At 36.9% G+C, this 18,545-nt stretch overlaps 1 protein-coding gene across 4 annotated transcripts in view; it reads left to right on the forward strand.

Annotated features, from left to right (window-relative positions):
• WAPL (WAPL cohesin release factor) overlaps positions 1–18,545 on the forward strand; it is a 73,454-nt gene that overhangs the window by 49,654 nt on the left and 5,255 nt on the right. For all 4 annotated transcript variants that reach the window (XM_082309645.1, XM_082309647.1, XM_082309644.1 and 1 more), the window contains 9 exons: positions 667–778; positions 6,181–6,408; positions 11,415–11,526; positions 12,553–12,650; positions 14,283–14,359; positions 15,749–15,924; positions 16,244–16,359; positions 16,809–16,970; positions 18,262–18,469. In XM_082309645.1, coding sequence (XP_082165771.1) covers positions 667–778; positions 6,181–6,408; positions 11,415–11,526; positions 12,553–12,650; positions 14,283–14,359; positions 15,749–15,924; positions 16,244–16,359; positions 16,809–16,970; positions 18,262–18,469 — 1,289 coding nt within the window. The remainder of the gene's footprint in view (positions 1–666; positions 779–6,180; positions 6,409–11,414; positions 11,527–12,552; positions 12,651–14,282; positions 14,360–15,748; positions 15,925–16,243; positions 16,360–16,808; positions 16,971–18,261; positions 18,470–18,545) is intronic.

An 18,545-nucleotide genomic window follows, 5' to 3' on the forward strand; every position in this document is an offset into this window, starting at 1 on the left:
ATATGTTGCACTGTGCTAGAAATGGCAGACAGCTTGCTAAGAAAACTCGAGGAAGACTTCCATTTTTAAAATAGAACTGTTATGCTGATCACTGATTAGACTAATATATTTGTCAGATTTTTCCTGAAATCTGTAGTGTTTCCATCAACCATGAATGCAGCAATAAATATTAAAAATGTTTGGGTTTTTTGTAAAAGTATTGTCAGGCATAAGCAGGACTAATCAGTCAATTAGATAACTGTTAAATAGCGATGGAAGCTCACATTTATAATTTCTGATAATGCCTTGATCCATAATAAGCTCTCCTGTGCCTCTAAATCAGAGCTTCATGCTTAATCCATGAACATTTTACTTTGAATTTAACTATCTGAAATTATTTCAACTTTTGTTTGAAAGGAGCAAGTTCAGGGTACCCTTTCAAATCCTGTTTTTAGCCAACCTTAAAATAAAGCAGACATAGTTTGGTGCTGGTAAGAACTGTTGAATAAAATGCTGCTCTGTTCACCAATTAGAAATTTGCCTTATACAAATTTTGGAAGAAACGTCCCAGCGGAGTTTGTCAGGGTCTGAGGTAGTTGATTGGTCACATTTTGTAGACTTGTTTATCTGCCATTTTTGTAAATGTGTTCATTTTAGTTGTTCTAATCCAGAATTAATTTTCTCTAGTGTAATCAGCTTGGCGACAAAGTGCGCCATGCCCAGCTTCCGAATGCATCTGAGAGCACATGGGATGGTAGCCATGGTTTTCAAAACACTGGATGATTCCCAGCACCATCAGGTATGGATACATTGTGTATTTCATTGAAGGCTGATGATACCTGTCTACTTCGTATGAATTTTGTATACCTGTAATTCAAGGTCAAGCATCCAGTATAGTGTGCATCTGGGATCACTGACTCCGTTTTAGAAATCCGTAGTGAAATGAAAAGTAAGAGCACCTGTGTTCCAATGACAAATTCCCCTTGCGCTGTTTGTATGCTTCTAGATTTGGAAATTCTTGTAAAAATCATTTAAGCTTTTTAGAAAACCTGACCGTGCTTTGGATTGCTATTTTGTATCTTCTCTTAAGCTTTTTTTGAAGTTTTATTGTTGTATTTACAATTTCCTTCCAATAAAATATATTTATATTTATATAAATATATTCATATTTATATAAATCTTGTATTTAAAGATGGCTCTAAGTGCTCATCCCCAGACCTGCTTGTATGTGAATTATCGCCTTTTCTGTAGCTGTTGTGGGGCATTTTTCCTGTGCTTGTCCTGTGCTTGTCTCCTTGAGCAGTGCTGTATATGCAGTTTTCAGATGCCTTGAGTATGTGCAGTGTTATATGATAAATCTAGGAAAGGTAAATTTTAACTACTTATGGTAACATGACCAAAGAGTTAAAAACTGAAGCAGTTTGGATTTTCCTTCTTATCAACTTTACGAGTTCAATTCAGCTGGAATAGAAAACGCTTCTTGTGGGTGATACTATTTTTCCAGCGGTTGGAAACCATGCCTCTGTGGGGTATCCCTTGAGGTACTGTTACAAAAGCTGAACACAGGAAATGTTACTTCAAGTGGGTAGTAGGTATGTATATCCAGTCAGGTTTATTACTTTTATCTAATAGCTCTAGAAAAAGGACATACAATGCAGAAGAAAACTTTGCACCCACAGAAACAGGCATTTAAGAGATTGTATTTGACATCTTACTGTGGGTGGGGGAAAAAGCCGTAGAGCTTTTTGTAACTAATTTAGAAGAACAGCTTATTTTCCATCTCCCTCAAAAATTAGCAATGGCTAACTGTAAAATATAGGAACCAGGTTCAATGCATTCGTTATTTTGTGGGCTGTCAAAATAGTGCCAAGTGATACTAGAAATAAATGAAGTATAGTCATGCTATTTAGGACAGTTGCCACCACTGAGTTGCAGGAGATCTGCAGAGGACAGCTACAGTTCCTTGGAAAATGTACAAGCTTGCTTGGTGTATTTTTGGCTGTCTTTTAACAGTTACCATTATTCCTTCATTTTCAAAAGAACTAGCACATACAGTTCAAAAGGAAATTGCATGCTATTATTAGTCTGCAGTAACAAAAAGCATTGATTATATATTCACTATTTTCAGTATATTTGATGAAACCCTCCCTTTTGTCAGGGGAAAAAAAAATTGGTAGTCAATGTTTTAATATAGTTACAGTGCGTTCTTGGTACAAATTATACAGTATTATAACATGACTGATTTATCAAACTACTATTAATAAATGCTAAAATATATGCTCTAACTACTGACAGTATATACTTCAACAACGACCTTCTCTGTGTAAGCTTGCTGTCTTTATATACTACCCTTTCATTCACTAATTACTTGGCTAAAATTTTAACTTGTTCAAAATGAACAGGTATTTCTCCACTAAATCTCAGTGCAAAGTAAGTCAAGAATAATAAATCCCACTAGGCTTTGCTTGCATGGCTCAAATCCATTTAAGATGAATAAGGACTGGAGGGAAAAAAAAATAGAATTATTTTGTTAATATTTTCTTTAAAGTATTTTGGAGATGGGAAAACTGCCACAATGACATTGCTAATGGAAACAAATATGAGTGTATACTGCATTCGTTGTACTGATCCAATGGAATAGACCGAGAAAGGACTTTTACATTTTCGTAAGAATATAAAATAGCAGTTGCAGAGGTATTTTTTTAACCAGCAAGGAAAACAAAATAACCAGTTATCTTACTGGTTTGGAGCTATGCTCCAAAATATTTACAGGAAAATTACTTGTTCCACCAAATTTTTCTTGTAGATTTGTCTTGAAGCTAAAGTTTCAGTTTTTAACTGACTCTGTCTCTTCAGCTATGGTCTGAAGGTCTTGGAGTATTATTAATTTTTAAAATAAAAACTATATTTTCATTATAGCTGTCAGTAGTTAAGCACAGAAATGTGGTTTTGTAATGTCTTCAGCATGTGAATAATAAAAAAAAAAGTGCATAAATGTAGTGCTGAACCCTAGAAAATAACCATCTGTTCCCACAAGCTGGAGTATAAATAGAACAAGCAAGGGAAGACAGGGATGAGAGTGGGTGTAAATGGTCTGCTGTTTCTGGAGTATATGTTCAACTAGCATGTTTTCTTGAATTCTGTAGAAGTATGGAGCACAACTCTGTAGATATGCCATAAAATTTCTGTCTAGAGCAAATTCTATTTATTTTACTTTTTCTTCTTTTCCACATTTGTTTAGAAGCGGAATGTTTTAAGCATCTTGAGGAATAGAAAAGAAAAAAAAAAAGCCCACCTAAAAAACCAGCTTCACTGCTACAATCCATAAGGGTGGGATTCAGGGAGTTTGCTTGGGTTCTTTTGGTTGTTTTGGGTTGGTTTGGGGGGGGGTTGGGGCAGGGTTAGGACATTGATCAAAAATGAGCTGAACTAACAATTTTGTCCTCATTCTCAACTCAGAATTCTGTGTATGGTAGGGCATGAGAGAGCTTTCAGACACCGTGGTTAACTGTTTTTAACACTTCGAAGATTAGAGCAAAATGTAGAGTTGTTATATTCAAGGTGAAACCAACTTGCCTATAGGGACTAAGAAAAACGAGTTTTAGAAAACCCGTATCACTGGCACGTAGCTGAAGCAGGTTTGTTCCACATTATAAGCACCGTTCACATTTGAGGTCTGTACTTTTGCAACATCGCTATTTTCCCGTTGCACGTCAGCGTTTGGAGGCTTGTTGGCCCAACTGCCTTCTGCATATACACTGTTGCAGGAACCTAGTTCTTGTTACACGTAGCTGCTCCGCTCCTTTTTGCTTTTCTGGCAGTCCTCCTGCAGCCTGAAACCTTCTGTATAAAGTCTTAGTCCCCTGCTTGGGTCCCTTCTGATCTCATTTAAGTATCTTAAAGCCTGGGTGGAAGGTCTGAAGGGAAGTGTTGACAGAGCTTACGTGGAGGGAGAACCATCACTCTCTGCATACCAGTAAGTCAGATTGCAAAGAAGGGAGCCTGGGACAGGCAAGGGCTTGGTCCGTACTTACAAGGCTTACAAAATGAGCGTGATTGCCCCTAACAGACTTCAGAGTATTGTGAAGCATTTCTGAGTAGCGATCTAAGAACAGTCTCTGACTTTTTGAAATGCCTGAATATTGGCAGCCCAGATTATAAATTCATCAGTTTTCTTCTATTAACTGCTGCATAGTTTCTAGTTGACAGAAACTCTTTTGGGGGGTTAAGCTGCTTTTTTTTTAACCAGGAAGCTCACCTAGATAATGCTGGTCATTAGAAAATAGTTCTTCGTAGATGTTGCTTTATTAGGTCCCACATTGGCTGAACAGCCATTAGCAGAGTAACCTCTGGTTTCTCTGGAACGCGTGCGTTGCCATGTCCTGTTTTAATAACTGCCATTCTGAAGGAACAGAGTCTGCTTGCAGGAACCTGAGATTTCTTACAGTTTAAGCCAGTTGCAAGTAAATCCAGAGTAAACAATTTCTATAATTAAAATTATACAACTGCAAGGTTTATTGGAGAAAATTAAGAGAACTTAAGCGAAAACAATGTATACCCTGTCTGTGTAGACAAGCCGCATAGATTGCTTTCTGCCTTACATCTGACAAGGCTGGAGTAATGATATTCACAGCTAAGGTTGGGGTTGTTTTTTTGTTGTTGTTTTTTTTTTTTTTTTAACCAACCCCGTGTCTTGGTTGTATTCATGAAAGGAGGTGTAGATTTGGAAACTCTCGCTTCCTTCCTTCAGTGTTCTGAATGCATCTTTGGTAGTTAGTCAGAATAAAGTTTTCATTCACCTGAGGGTTTCCTTGACTCAGACAGGAAGGAGTTTTAACACAGCTTTTGATAGACTCTGAGCTGCCTAATCCTGTTTTGGAAATGCTGATACTGCTTAGTATAACCAGGTATGATTATTACTTGCTTCTAAATTAAACAGAAGCAGCTAATGATTGCTTTGGTGGTTGGCTGAACTCTAAACAAGATGTTAATCTGCTATGACTACACAGAAATCCTGCTCTCTCCTGTTGAGCTGTACAACATTCCCATCCCAGAATTAGTTTGTCTCCGTTTTTAATTTCCTTTATACAGAAAAAATTAGAATAGATGCATGCAGCATGTTGACCTTTGAGAGTTGAACTCAGTAAGACACTCACATACTCCACACCACCCTGGCTCTTTTTTCCTCCAGATATAGTCAAAGGTCTCTGAAAGTATTGTGCCCAGCACAGCTCAGTTCTCCATGAACATTGCTCCTCTTCACCATAACTTGGAGCTCACCTGGATAGATGAGTCTCTCGGTGCAAGTGCTGTACTTCAGCAGCACTAGGGACAGAGAGCTTTGCTCTGATCTCCTCACTGTCATTTGTCCCTTCCTGACAGTCACCTTCTGCCTTTGCTTTTCTGGATCCTCCTGAAGATGAAATTTAATTCCTTCTTCAAGAAGGATTAAGTATTCTTTAGCTAGTAAGAGGTCCCTATGCACCAATTCCGTGGAAGATAGGGGTAGTCAGGATAATAACATTTACTTGTTAAGGACTGATGGGGATGGGGCAGGGGCGAAGCTGGTTTGTATTCTGAGTACAGTATTTCATTCTGAATTCCAGCAAAATTCCCCTCGAAATTAACTGTGTTTACGCTGGAAAGGTTTGGGTAAACCATTGACTGACAGACCTGCTTGGCAGAATCGGAACGTATGTCACCAGGCTTTTTTTTCCCCCTTCCCTTCACATGCAAACACTGTCCCCATGATCTCTGTATTTTCTGGTGCTGTCACCAGCTTATCCCATCGAACCAGAATGTTCACCTACCTTGCCACGTACCCTGTACTTTTTCACTTTGTTCCCCTGCCATCTGTCTCTTCTGTAATACTGTGCTGCTGGAGTTACTGTTTCTTATTCTGTCTGCAGCACTGAGTCCCTTCAAAGTAGAAAACCCTGCTTTTCTACTAGGGTTTTGTAAATGTATTAAGTGATTTATGTCTCGGTTGTATTGGATGGGAGAATGCATTAGTAACTTGCTAGAAGGAATCTATGTACAACAGTAAGTGCTCATGCAAGTGCTAGCCTAGATTGGGACTTGTCAGGCTTTTTCTTTGGTAAATCATCTTGTTTATTAAAAACTGTAAAAGGTCAGCCTAACATGATTACTAAAAACTCTTTTTTTTTTTTTTCTTTTTTTTCTTTCCTCGCCCAACCCAAGAATTTGTCCCTTTGTACAGCAGCTCTGATGTACATCCTGAGTAGAGATCGTCTGAACATGGATTTAGACAGAGCTAGTCTAGATCTGATGATACGGCTTTTGGAATTGGAACAAGATGCTTCTTCTGCCAAGCTGCTGAATGAAAAAGACATGAATAAAATTAAGGAGAAAATTCGGAGACTGTGTGAAACTGTTCACAATAAACATCTTGATCTCGAAAATATCACGGTGGGTATCATGCTTTTATTTGAAAGCCTTGGCAGTAGTGGAATGCTTAGTAAAATAGAACTTGTAACCATCATCCTTAATCTCGTATTTCCCAGCTAAGCAGTCATGACATTTTGTCTGCCTTCTATGTCTACATGACTGCACTGCAAGTATTTTCTTCTTTAAATTTGAAACTTCCTTTCTAAAAGGCTGTTAGTAGGATAAAGTTCTGATGTTCTTCAGCTGTCTGATGCACCATTCGCTCCTGCTAAGTATAGCTAGTTAAAGGTAGCAATTAAAAACAAGTAACGCTTTAAAATGGCCATGTGTTTAAAGACCACATTTAGGTTATTTGACTCTGTTTCTTTGCCTAAATTTTATATATACATCCACAAACAATAGGGGTTTTTACATGGGATTAAGAGTATCGTGTGTTAAATTGGAAATGTGATGCAGGTTCTCCCATTAAAAAAAAATAAAAATATGTCCTACAGAAACTGATTTCTCTCTGCCCAAAGTGTGGTGGCAGATCTGTTGATTACCATAAATGTGGATGAATTTTTTTTTCCTTCCTTTCTCAAACATACTTGTTTTTTATGAATGTGGCTTCAGCTGCAACAGAGTGAACTGCTTTTGTTTAAAAATAAATTTGGCCATGGTTTGATGCTAGCATCAAGCTAGCTTGAAAAATAAAGGGTAAGTTGCAAGTCGTTTTAAAAGAGTGTATTTAAAGAATTGATGACAGATTGCCTAGATGAGTGGTCATAGATGGCAAAAATTAGTAATGTGTTTTTGCTTTCACCATATTTCAGTATAACAGATGTTAGTATGAGCTTAATTTTTTAACATCGTGTAATACATTCTTTTAATGTTTTAAAGATTCTTATTAGGTTTTTGCCATTTTTCATGTAATACTTATACCCGACAGGAGAAGCGTCTGATTTATTGTTTATGATGTGAGCTTTTTGGAGTTTTATCTCTGCAAGTAATGTTTCAACTCCTGCCAGTAATCTGCAATTAAGACTGTTTTCTGTCTTAGATTAAAAGATGATATGCCTTGTTGAGCTGGCACTTTCTTTTGTAGTTTTTTGTGCCTTTTTTGTCGGTTTAGGGAGGGTTTGGTTTAGGTTTTTTTTTTCCCTCAAAATTCTAGCTATGGAACAGATAGCTGAATTGGTATGAAAATTCAATATTATGTAGCAGTAGAAAGAGCCGAAGTTTGGGGGAGGAAGATAATGTTGATGACATAATTCTTAACCTTGGTAATCAGTTTGTGGTGACAAAGGAGAATTGTTTCAGAATTTCAGGTTTTGCCTTATTTCCTACAACCCTATGAAACGTGCAGGTAGGGGGCTCGTATTCATTTTCTGGCCTTTGAAATCTGCAAAGGAAGAATGGATTTGAGATTTCTTTTTCCGCTTTCAGCTTACTCTCTGAATTCACATGATACAATCTGAAGATACCACACAGAATGAAATCTGTTCTTTAGGTGGCGATCAGCTAGGAATTGGTACAATCAGTGTCTTACTTCAGTGCTGGTTTGGCACCAAAGGCAGCTCACGTAGCTCACAGTCTGTCAGTGCCAGGATATCTTTTGCACTGCAAAATGTAAGACAGCTCCCTTTATTAAGCATGGCGCAGCTGGTACAGGTTCCTCATTGCTAAAGCATCCAGCCGCACAGACCACTGTCTCCTATTTGAGCTTTTCTTGTATTCAGAATCTGAGCTGGCCTGATGGTTTTTTATGAACTGTAATTCTGTTTTTGGGTTTTCTTAGGCATGGGTTTTAAAGGGAGAGGATATATTAAAAGGGACTCTGTCTTACGAGGATGTTGTCCATAAGTAAAGAGTAATATTACCACAGGCCATCAGTTTCATCCGGTTTGGTTTTTTTTTGTCTGTCTGTTTATGTTTGTTGTTTTTTTTTTTTTTTTTTTTTTTTCTCCTTCCTGAGGCATCTCTGTTTCTTAAAATTACGTTGAGCTGTTGTTGTATATGTGTTGAATACTGTAGTACCTCACAGATGGAATCTGGTTCCCTCCCAGCTGCGCCATCTAGAAGCAGAGACTATGTAGTGTTTAGAGAATATATGCAAGCCAAATGAGATGATAAGGTTCTCTTCCAATTTATGATAGTAGCAATGGTAAGTTGAGACAATAATGAACTTCATATGTAGAAGATAAAGTTGCTCTCGGATCTCTGTCATGAGATATAATAAGTAATGTCTGTTTTGTACCAGATGACAGGCAGAAAATGCTAACAAAAATGCAAATCTTCTGGGGGTAAAGAAAAGATCTGTGCTTTTTCAGACTCAGACATATCCACTGAGAAACAGAAGGATGGCAGCAGGTGTTTTGATAACTCCAGTTTGTGCCTAACTGGTTACACCTTCATTTTTTTTGAACTGTACACGGATCAAATGAAGATGATCGATACTGCCTGTCTCTTTCCACAGCCAGTGTTGTTTGTGTGACTATGTAGAAGTTAGATCGGACTAATTTTTGAGTACTCAAACAGGTATTCAATGGGTTCTGTTTTTCTAGACTGCTATGAACATTTAAAATGTAAACCCAGAAATTGAAAAGGAGTTCTCTGTGTGTTGAATTTGTTCCAGTGCTTTTTGCTGGCTTAGAAGAAGACAAAACCTGAAGATCTTTGCCGTCATGTTAGCAAATGGCACTTGCCTATCAGTCAGCATAGCACTCCAGCTGATGCTTGCAGCTAGCTCTTCTCTGTTGCATCATAACGAAAACCTTCAGAAATGACTTCTCTTTTCAGTTGGTGAAAGAAGTTATTCTGTTTTTCACTCTCAGCATAAGGCTGAAAGCTTAAGGGAACCATGTTTTGAACCTTTGGCATTAAAATTTCATAGTAATTTACACAAAAATTTGATAGAATGGATTGCTTTCCTCAAAAGCAGAAGGGTTACAAGGTTTGATTCATTTTATTAGAAAAAAAAAATTAAAAATTTAAAATTGTGTTCTTATGCCCAGTAGTATAAATATCAAATTATATTCTCCTGGAGTTTTTTGAAGTCTTATTGCCCTTTGGTGGAAAACTAAGCACCATATTTTAAATATTGTGTGGCCTTTTAGCTTTCATGGTGAAAGTATTTAGGAAATTAACTAAATGTTTTGTAGCCCTTAAGATCTCTAAGGAGAGTTTCTAATCAGCTTCTGTCAATCTGCTTTAGGTTATGCATGATTTTAGATATCTGTATTGTAATATTTTCAAGCTCAATCTAGAAAAGTGAAAGGAACCGTCTGAAGAGGATGGGAAAGCTACAGAGAGCTAGGGACCTGTCAAACTGCTGTCTTCGGGTTCTCTCCTCCCTCAAACCACTTTCTCGTTTGGTTGGCTTCAGAAGGGAAGTTCTCCATCCGTTGCTTAAAATATCATCATCTCCTTTAGCATTATGTTTTTAACTTACAGTTTTTAAAAGTGTGAGGTTTTGGATCTTGTATCTCCCAGTGATGAGATGAGAACACTCTGTAACCAAGTGTGTGTTTAATTTCCCTCCTGTGGGAAGACTTGGTTAGTGGCTGTTGCAGTTGAAGGTAGTTAGCAGTTTCCCAGGTGGTGAAACAGTTGCAGAAGCAATTGCAGCTTTGCCTTTGTTTCCTCTGTGATGGGGAATGGAGATGCCGCCGACTTGGGGAGGAATGACCTATTGTGGATTTGCTGCTGCTTGTGTTCTCTTGTCCCCCACAACACTGTCGTGACCCAAGGACACCTCCATTTACATTGGAGAAATGCTGTCACTAACAATATGCTCATCAGTGACAGTGTGCTGCAGAGCTTGCTCCAAAAAAGAGGAGATAACTGTGATAACTGTTGTTTATCAAGACTAATCTTCAACTTTCTTTCCCTCCTTGGAAGTTGGTATGTTGAAAACAAGGAAAGCAGCTGAAGCTGTTGGGGGGGCTCATGCAATTTATAACTTGGTTTTCCAAGGCAATGGGATGTTTACTCAAGCCTGGTGAGTACTGGTGTTCCCAGGAGGTGCTGAGGTTTGAACTGGTATCCTGGAACATGCTGCACAGCTCGGAATAAGCACAGCCCTCCTTGAAGCATTGCAAATCAGATGTGTCAGGGAGGGAAGATAACTTGAGAGTAGTTACGTTCAGTTGGCTTTAGTGAGGTCTTATGGCTTTTTCTCTGACCTTTCGTTGTTGTATTTATGTACCATATATGAAATTATTAAGCTTATAGTAGCTCAGATTTGCCTGTGTATTTTCCAGGTGTTACAGACGTTTTTACTGGTCACTTTTGTGTAGGTGTAAATTTATACATATGTATATGTTTTATTATTAATACTTGCCTTTTATTAGAGGCCTTTGGAAAAACAAGTTCTAGACTTGACTTTATAAATTATGTCAGTTTTGGTTAAAAACATTGCAGGGGATTAACTAAGATTACCTAAAATCTCTTCAACTTCCATTTGCAGAGAGTAAACTTTGCTGTTGTTGAATTTTGATATGTATTCCTCTTTTTCTCAAAAAAAAAAAAAAAAATCAGTAAATATAGTGAGATTTCCTACAGTGTTTTCATTTAATTGCTATCTTCTATGGGTTTAAAATTAAAACCACAAAATACCTACGTTAGAATCAGATGTATTCTATAAGCAGCAGAGCCAATGTATTTGGGAGACAGAGCAGCAGTGTTCACGGTGGCTTTTCTTGGGTTTTTTCCTGCCTGGCTGATCTGTCCATTTCCTTCCTCCACTTGTTTCTTTTGATAACAAGAGAAACAAATGGAAGGAGGCTGCTTAGGTTTTCTAAGCTATTAATAAAATCAAGAAAAAGTTGAAAATGCAAAGTACCTTTTTATCAGTTCCAAGTTGTTGGTTTTTTTTTTTTAAGATATGCATATTTGCCAATCTCTTCTTGCTCCCTCTGGTGGTGGTTCTACTCAGAACCTATAACTTTGTGTTTATGGTTTTTATATGACATGTATTTGTATGATTTGATATATTAGCTACAGCTGCATATGATGATTTCACTAATTCTGGAACCTAACTCTTTCAGACCGGACATTTGGCAATGGAGACATTACTGTCTCTCACCTCAAAACGAGCTGGGGACTGGTTTAAAGAAGAACTGCGACTTCTAGGTGGTCTTGATCATATTGTAGATAAAGGTATATCAGAGATGCTGCTTTGACAGTGTGAAAAATTAGTGTATCTCACTAAGATGTTTGCTTTTCTTGATGTTCATTTTCTGTGATTAAAAGTAGAAACGTATTTTTCTTGGCAATGTTAAAAATAAAGTACACAGTTTGATATCAAGTCACTGTGAAATATTAGTGACTTTAATCTGTTGCATGTGGGATCAAAAGTAGTTTTAAGGTTAAACAGAATGTGTATAATGTTGCATATAATGTGTGAGGTCAAAAATGGCTTATGCTTAGACAGAATGCAGATTACTGTATTCACTGTGTTACATATCTCTGCACAGCACACAAATACAGTACACTTACTCCAGAGTAACATCTCTTTTACAGTCTTCTAGAATTATTTTCAGGCCTGATATTTTTTAACTGAATATGCCAGAAGTCAGCCCTTCAAGAAGAAATGGCGGGGGTTTTGTTTCCTTATTTCCTTTATTTTCTTAAAGCTATGTCTTGGTTAGGTTTTTTGGATCAGCATATCACAGCTAGGAAAAGGGACATTTCTAAAAGGAATTCTTGAGCTGAATAAAGCTTGGTCTTAAGTAAGCAGAGGAGTGGACAAAGGAAGGAATGAAGAGATGAAAGTGTTCAACTTGCACACATTTTCAGACTTGTAAAGTGTGGGGAGAGTGCACATGCTGTATCTTTCTTTCTCTTCTACAAGAGAGTGAATTACAGTTAAGGAACACAGTCATGTGCTGTACAATCTCTTCATTGTCAGTAGAAAATAAATATACAGATGGGTAATTTGTGGCAACAATCACAAACTTGTAAAGCCAAAATTGTAAGGGGATTTTTTTTTTATTATTTTCTTGGAGAAATGAAAAATTTTGGAATGCTGATTGATCATGTCCTCATGATTGTTTCCTAGTATTAGAGTTTTGTGAAGTGTAAAACAAGGTCAATAGCAACTCTCTGAGTAGCTAGTTAGTTTGTACGCTTGGCTTTTGAAGACCTCTTACTCATAATGGAAAACAACTTCTTTTTGTTGTTTAGTTAAAGAATGTGTGGATCACCTAAGCAGTGATGAAAATGAAGAGAAATTGGTTGCTTCGTTATGGGGTGCAGAAAGATGTTTACGGGTCTTAGAAAGTGTGAGTATGAGCAGATGCATTGGATTTCTGAAAACAGCTTTTTCTCAACCAGACCTTTTCAATGTTCCATTTTTTTCAATATATAGTTACATAAGAACACTATAATGTTGATTATTTTTTATAGAAGATACTGACTTTCTGATGTTTATCAGTGTTCCTGGAACGTTTGTTTGAAAATGTCTTTTATGTTCTGTATGTATGTACAACATTGCAAGTTTATTTTTGGTAAGAAGAACGGAATGCAGCACGATGCTTTTCCTTAAGTTCCTACAAAAAGCTTCTGTTTATAGATGTTGTTTTCAAGGCATGAGTTTGACTCTCTAGTGTGTGTCTAGTAATAACGCATTATTACAGAAGCAGTATTTCTTAGAAGCAATAAATCAATGTGTGTTTTAAGAATTGCTACTTTCAAACGTCAGCTGGCTAAGCACTGAAAGAGAGAACTTCCCTGAAAGTCAAACTAGTCCTGTAATCAGTTGAGTGTGTATATTGAGATGGTAAATATTTTTATGACAACTTTGAATAGAATTAAAACACGTGGTACTTCTGTAGAGCTTAATTGACAAGAATTGTGAGCATATGCTTCTCTATAATGCCCTGTTTTGTTGAGTTTCATATTTGTTACTAGTGTTACTCTTCTGGTATTGTGATAGGGTAAGCAAGCAGAAGAGCGTTGTGATGTTTTAGCAGTACATCTCCACGCATCAGAAAGCGACGTTTGGGTTCAGAGTACAGGTCAATGAATCTTAATGAACACCTTAAACCCAAGTCAGAAGGCAGATAACTACAGCAGTAACTTGTTTCCTTCACTAAAACAGGACAGACTCAAGATTGTGTAAAAGCAAGCTAAAAACTGAGAAAGTTGAACAATTGCTGAAGTTTTACTTCAAGGGTGCCTACTTAAAAATTAATGGCACCTAGCTCTTTACCTGTCTTCTGAACAGTGAGAGAAAAATTTTCAAATCTAATTTCTGCTTTTCTATTTGACAGATGGAATTGCCAAGCAACAGTAGAAGAGCCTTGTTTAGTGGTAGAATATGCAAATTTGAACTTAAGGGTGATTTGTGATGTAGTAAGATCCTTAGGAACTTGGGAGAGATGACAAAAATCAACACACCAAATCACACACATTTAAGAGAAGAACTTTTACTGTTTCTGAAAATTGATTCTGAATTTCAGTCAAGGGAATCAAGGAAAAACTTGATTTTTATGGTTGGATGCATAATAAGCTCTCAGAAGTGGAGGTGATGTCAAGTCCTAAAAATAACATAACCTATGTAATTGTATTCTGTGTTATTTCTTTATATATATATTTACATACACATATATACATACACACTTGGGACACTGTAGTCCCAGGATATAGATTCAGGGTTCTGTGGCAGAACATTCTGCCACACAGTTTCTGTACTTACTGTATCAGGGAAGATGGTTTTATCTTCAGTGCTACAATTTTGTGTGATTAATTACAAGGTGCAAATGCCAAGGAAATATTGGACAATGATAAGTGAGAGTTTACACTGGATAATAACCAAGAAATGTGGAACTGAATGAAGTGGGGTGGTAGTGGAAGGGAATGCTTCTCTTTCAAGGAAAAAAAGTCCCATTTTTAATATTACTTTCTCTTTTTAGGTAACTGTGCATAATCCAGAAAATCAGAGCTATCTGATAGCATACAAAGACTCGCAACTCATAGTTTCCTCAGCTAAGTAAGTTGTAACAAGACATTTTTACAGGGCACTGCACATAATAGGGCAAAAAATAAATATATATTTATTTAATTTATTCAATGATATTATTTAATAATATTATAAATATTATTATAATATACTAAATATTAAATATTATAAATATATTTAATATAATTAAAATTTAAAATATCTATTTAAATATATAAATATATTTATATATTTATAAATATATAAATATATTTAATAATATTATTTAATTTGGGGGGCGGGGGGGAAGATACATGCTTTCCACTGTTGCTTTTCATTAAGTGATGCTAAAGTTAATTTAGGTGAGGGTGTGGGTGTGGGTAACTACCTGAGTACTGCCAATATGTAGTGCTGCTATTGTTGGTTCTGTAGAAGCTGCAAACTGTGGATTCAGCTCCTTCCGTACGAAGTTAATATGAAGACAGAAGAGGGCAGTTGGGAAGCTTCATCTATTTATTGTGTTTTCATTATGCTCAAGTGTTTACTGAAATGGAGCATAACAGAATTGACAGTGCAACTAAGAATTAGAATAGTGAAATTCTGTTCTTTGCTGTTCTGCCTGGCAAAGATGCTCGTACAAACACCTCTAACCCATTTATCAATCTGGGTGAGGTCTCAGTTGACTGGCAGAGATTGCATCCCTCTTGTACTGCTCTTCATAAGAGAACAAATTAAGCTGAAAATTTGACTCTGCAGACCTCATTGGAAATGTAATTTCATGGTTGTAGGTTAGATATTTTGAGTGTTTCTTTAAATTTAAAAAAAAAAAAAAAAGAGGCCACAGTTTACTGTGCTGTTTAGACCAATATATATTTGTGACCTTTTGAGTTTTGTTTGTAATTGAAATCAGTGTTGTCAGTTTTAACATCAAACTAATGTCACGCAGAAGAATAATGCCTGTGGTCCAGTAGTGTTATGAGATTAAGATTTTACTGCTAGGAAGTCACATGTTGTTTATTTATTTCTTACAGAGTGGAAGTAGCTCTGAGGACAGAACAAGAGAAGATTTAGATAACACTGTCAGAATAATGTTGTGCCTTGGTGGTCAGAGGATATGAGAGGCTGGGTTTGTAGGGAGAGGAGATATTGTTTGTAAGACCACGTGATGAAGTTGGAAAGAAAAATTAACTTTTGCTCTTGAAATCTCAAGCTGATAAAGCTCTAAGCCACAAAGCTTTCCTGGTTTTTGTTTTCACAATTTCAGTTGAGCTTATAAAAGATTTTATAGGTGATAAGTGTATTATCTCTCCCTACAGACTGGGCAGCAGAAAAATTCTGCATAAGCTCTGTATTTGAGCATTTTTCCTGGTGAAACAAGTATAAAGGTGGAATGTCCTGTATGTTGTGGAGGTAATTTTGTTCTGCATCTTCTCCCTGCAGAGCACTGCAGCATTGTGAGGAGTTAATCCAGCGATATAATCGTGCTGAAGACAGTATCTGTTTACCAGACAATAAGCCTCTGCCTCACCAGAATGTAACTAACCATGTGGGTAAAGCAGTGGAAGACTGTATGAGGGCCATCATTGGTGTCTTGCTCAACCTGACAAATGATAACGGTAAAACAAACAAAATTTTGCATGTTCTGTATTAAAGCATCAAATAAAACATGAATGTAAACCCCTTTTCTTATTCTGATAATGTTTTTTCAATGTACAATGCAATAAAGCAATTATGTATGGTAGATGCTTGCTTTACAGTAATCAGTAATTTGTCTTTGCAATTGGATGAGCGATTGCAAGTATTAAGTGTTAAGATGCATGCTTTGACTAAGAGAGTCCCATTTGTCTTTAGGGCCAAAAGGTTTTTATCGATCTGCTTACGATTATGAAAATGAGTATTTTCAAAATTGAGCCTCTCAACTCTTTTTCTTTACAGAATGGGGTAGTACAAAAACAGGTGAACAAGATGGTCTGATAGGCACAGCTATGAATTGTGTGCTTCAGGTTCCAAAGTTCCTACCTCAAGAACAGAGATTTGATATTCGGGTGCTGGTAAGCTGTTGTATTTGTTACATTAACATAAAATGATTTGCCCGCTACTTGTTCATTTAACTACTTGGGCTCCAAATTAAGGAGCAGCCTCTACAGTTTTCATTGACCATATGTATACTTAGTGAGGTACTTAAAGAAGGTTTCTGTAAGGATTTGGTGGTTTTGAGCTCTAACCATGTTCCCTGCGTTTGGTGGGAAAAAGTGCACTGCGAGATGAACAAAGAGATTTAGCTAAATGTTCTAGTATTCAGGGATCTCAGTTTTGCCTCGTATTTCTTTAAATCTCAATCCCCCTGTCTATCAAACTGTTTCATACAGGTGCGTTAGTAAGTCCTGTGTCCTCAGAAAGATAAGGCCTAAAGAAGTCATTTATCTGCATAGATTTTTTTTTTTGCTAAATTGTCCTTTTTTTTAATGTGTGTAACTCTTTGACTCTCCAATTCTTGCAGGGATTGGGTCTGTTGATCAATCTAGTAGAATACAGCGCTCGGAATAGGCACTGCCTTGTCAATATGGAAACGTCATGTTCTTTTGACTCATTCTGTACGGGAGAAGGAGATGACAGCCTAAAGATAACTGGACAGATAGATGCTGTTCAGGCTTTAGTGCAGGTAAGAAACGTGTTTTTCCCGTAATAGTTACCATTTCTCATTATCAGACTGTCAAGGGGGAAGGGAGAACTCAGCAATGAACGTTTGTCAGAATTTTTTTCTGTTTAGTATTTTGAGTAATAGAGCATAGCGGGGGAAGAGGGGTGTTGCTCACAACTTTGACTTTTTCAGTACTGTCCATTACAGAAACAGCTTTCCTGGTAAAAGACAGTGGTATCATTATTACAGACATCCAAAGGCTGCTCTCATGCTCCATAAAGCTTTCTTGTTCCTATACAGTTTATTTCTAGTTTTCTTGTTCCTAAACGGTTTACTTCTAGTATTGTTTTAAACCAGCTGTAAAAATTGTAAGCTGCTCTTGTCTTACATACTTTGCTTCTATAGATTATTTTTTTAAGTGCTATCTTTTTGGGAGTTTGCAACTTTAAATAAAAAAAAAAAAAAAGTATCATGCTTTATAAGAGCAATAAAATGTGGATGTAATGATTATGGATGTGAAACGGCATTCTTAAATGTGGTATTGTCTAACTTGTTAAAAAAAAGAAATCCACCAATAATGTTGGTGAATTAGTTCCACCATGCAAACGAAAATAAAAGAATGGAAAGGATATTACAGCCTTTTTATTTCAATGGTGATAATTTTATGGACGCTTTTAGCAGTTCTTCTATTTAACTATGTGAAATAACTGTCCAGCAGCAGACCAAAAAAATCAACAATAAAAATAATAATAGTAAATATCTTAATATACAGCTCTGCAAAGCAGTATTTAAAACTGGTGGTTGTATGGTTTGGGACGCAATTTGCAAGGTGTAAGTGCACAGTATGAGATTTCTGGTTCAGTCACATCCTTGAGAAGTCATTTTAAATTACTCTTTTCAAATTTTTGCTTTTTACGTATCAAGGGAAAAGCTAAGAGAGCAAAGGGGGGACAGCTAGCACGAAATGAAAATCAGGATTGGTAGAGAACAAAAACGGACAGGAAAATATGGCAACTTCTGGTCCTCAAGCTGTGTCTCAAAGAACCCGATTAACCATTTACAGTGCCCAAGAGGAGCCTGCCAACTGGTTCAACACTGGGGAGGGAGGGAGGCCTGCTCTGTAGAGCACAGCGTTAGTGTTGGGGTAAATTATATTTTCCTTTGAAGAAGAAAAGGCTATTGTTAAGAAAAGTATTGAAGACTAACTGTATTAAGGGGTGAATTGTGAAGGGGAAATAAACTTTCAAGTATTAATTCAATGTGTTTAGGGTTTAATTTATAACAGAAATTCTCCTGAAATTTTCCCCATTAGCTATTCCTTGAGCGTGAGCGAGCGGCACAGCTGGCCGAGAGCCAGACAGACGAATTGATTAAAGAAGCTCCTACTGCTCAGCATGATAAGAGTGGGGAATGGCAAGAGACAAGCGGGGAGATACAGTGGGTCTCCACAGAAAAGCCAGATAGTACTGAAGAGAAAGATAAGAAGGAAGAAGATGACGAAGAACTTGATCTTAATAAAGGTACATTGTCTGGCTGTGATGAGCTCAGAAAAGGCAAAGAGCTCTGTGATTGCATAAATTCCCACCTTGTCCTCTG

Source organism: Platalea leucorodia (assembly GCF_965183815.1).
Source record: "Platalea leucorodia genome assembly, chromosome: 4".
Classification (NCBI taxonomy): Eukaryota; Metazoa; Chordata; class Aves; order Pelecaniformes; family Threskiornithidae; genus Platalea; species Platalea leucorodia.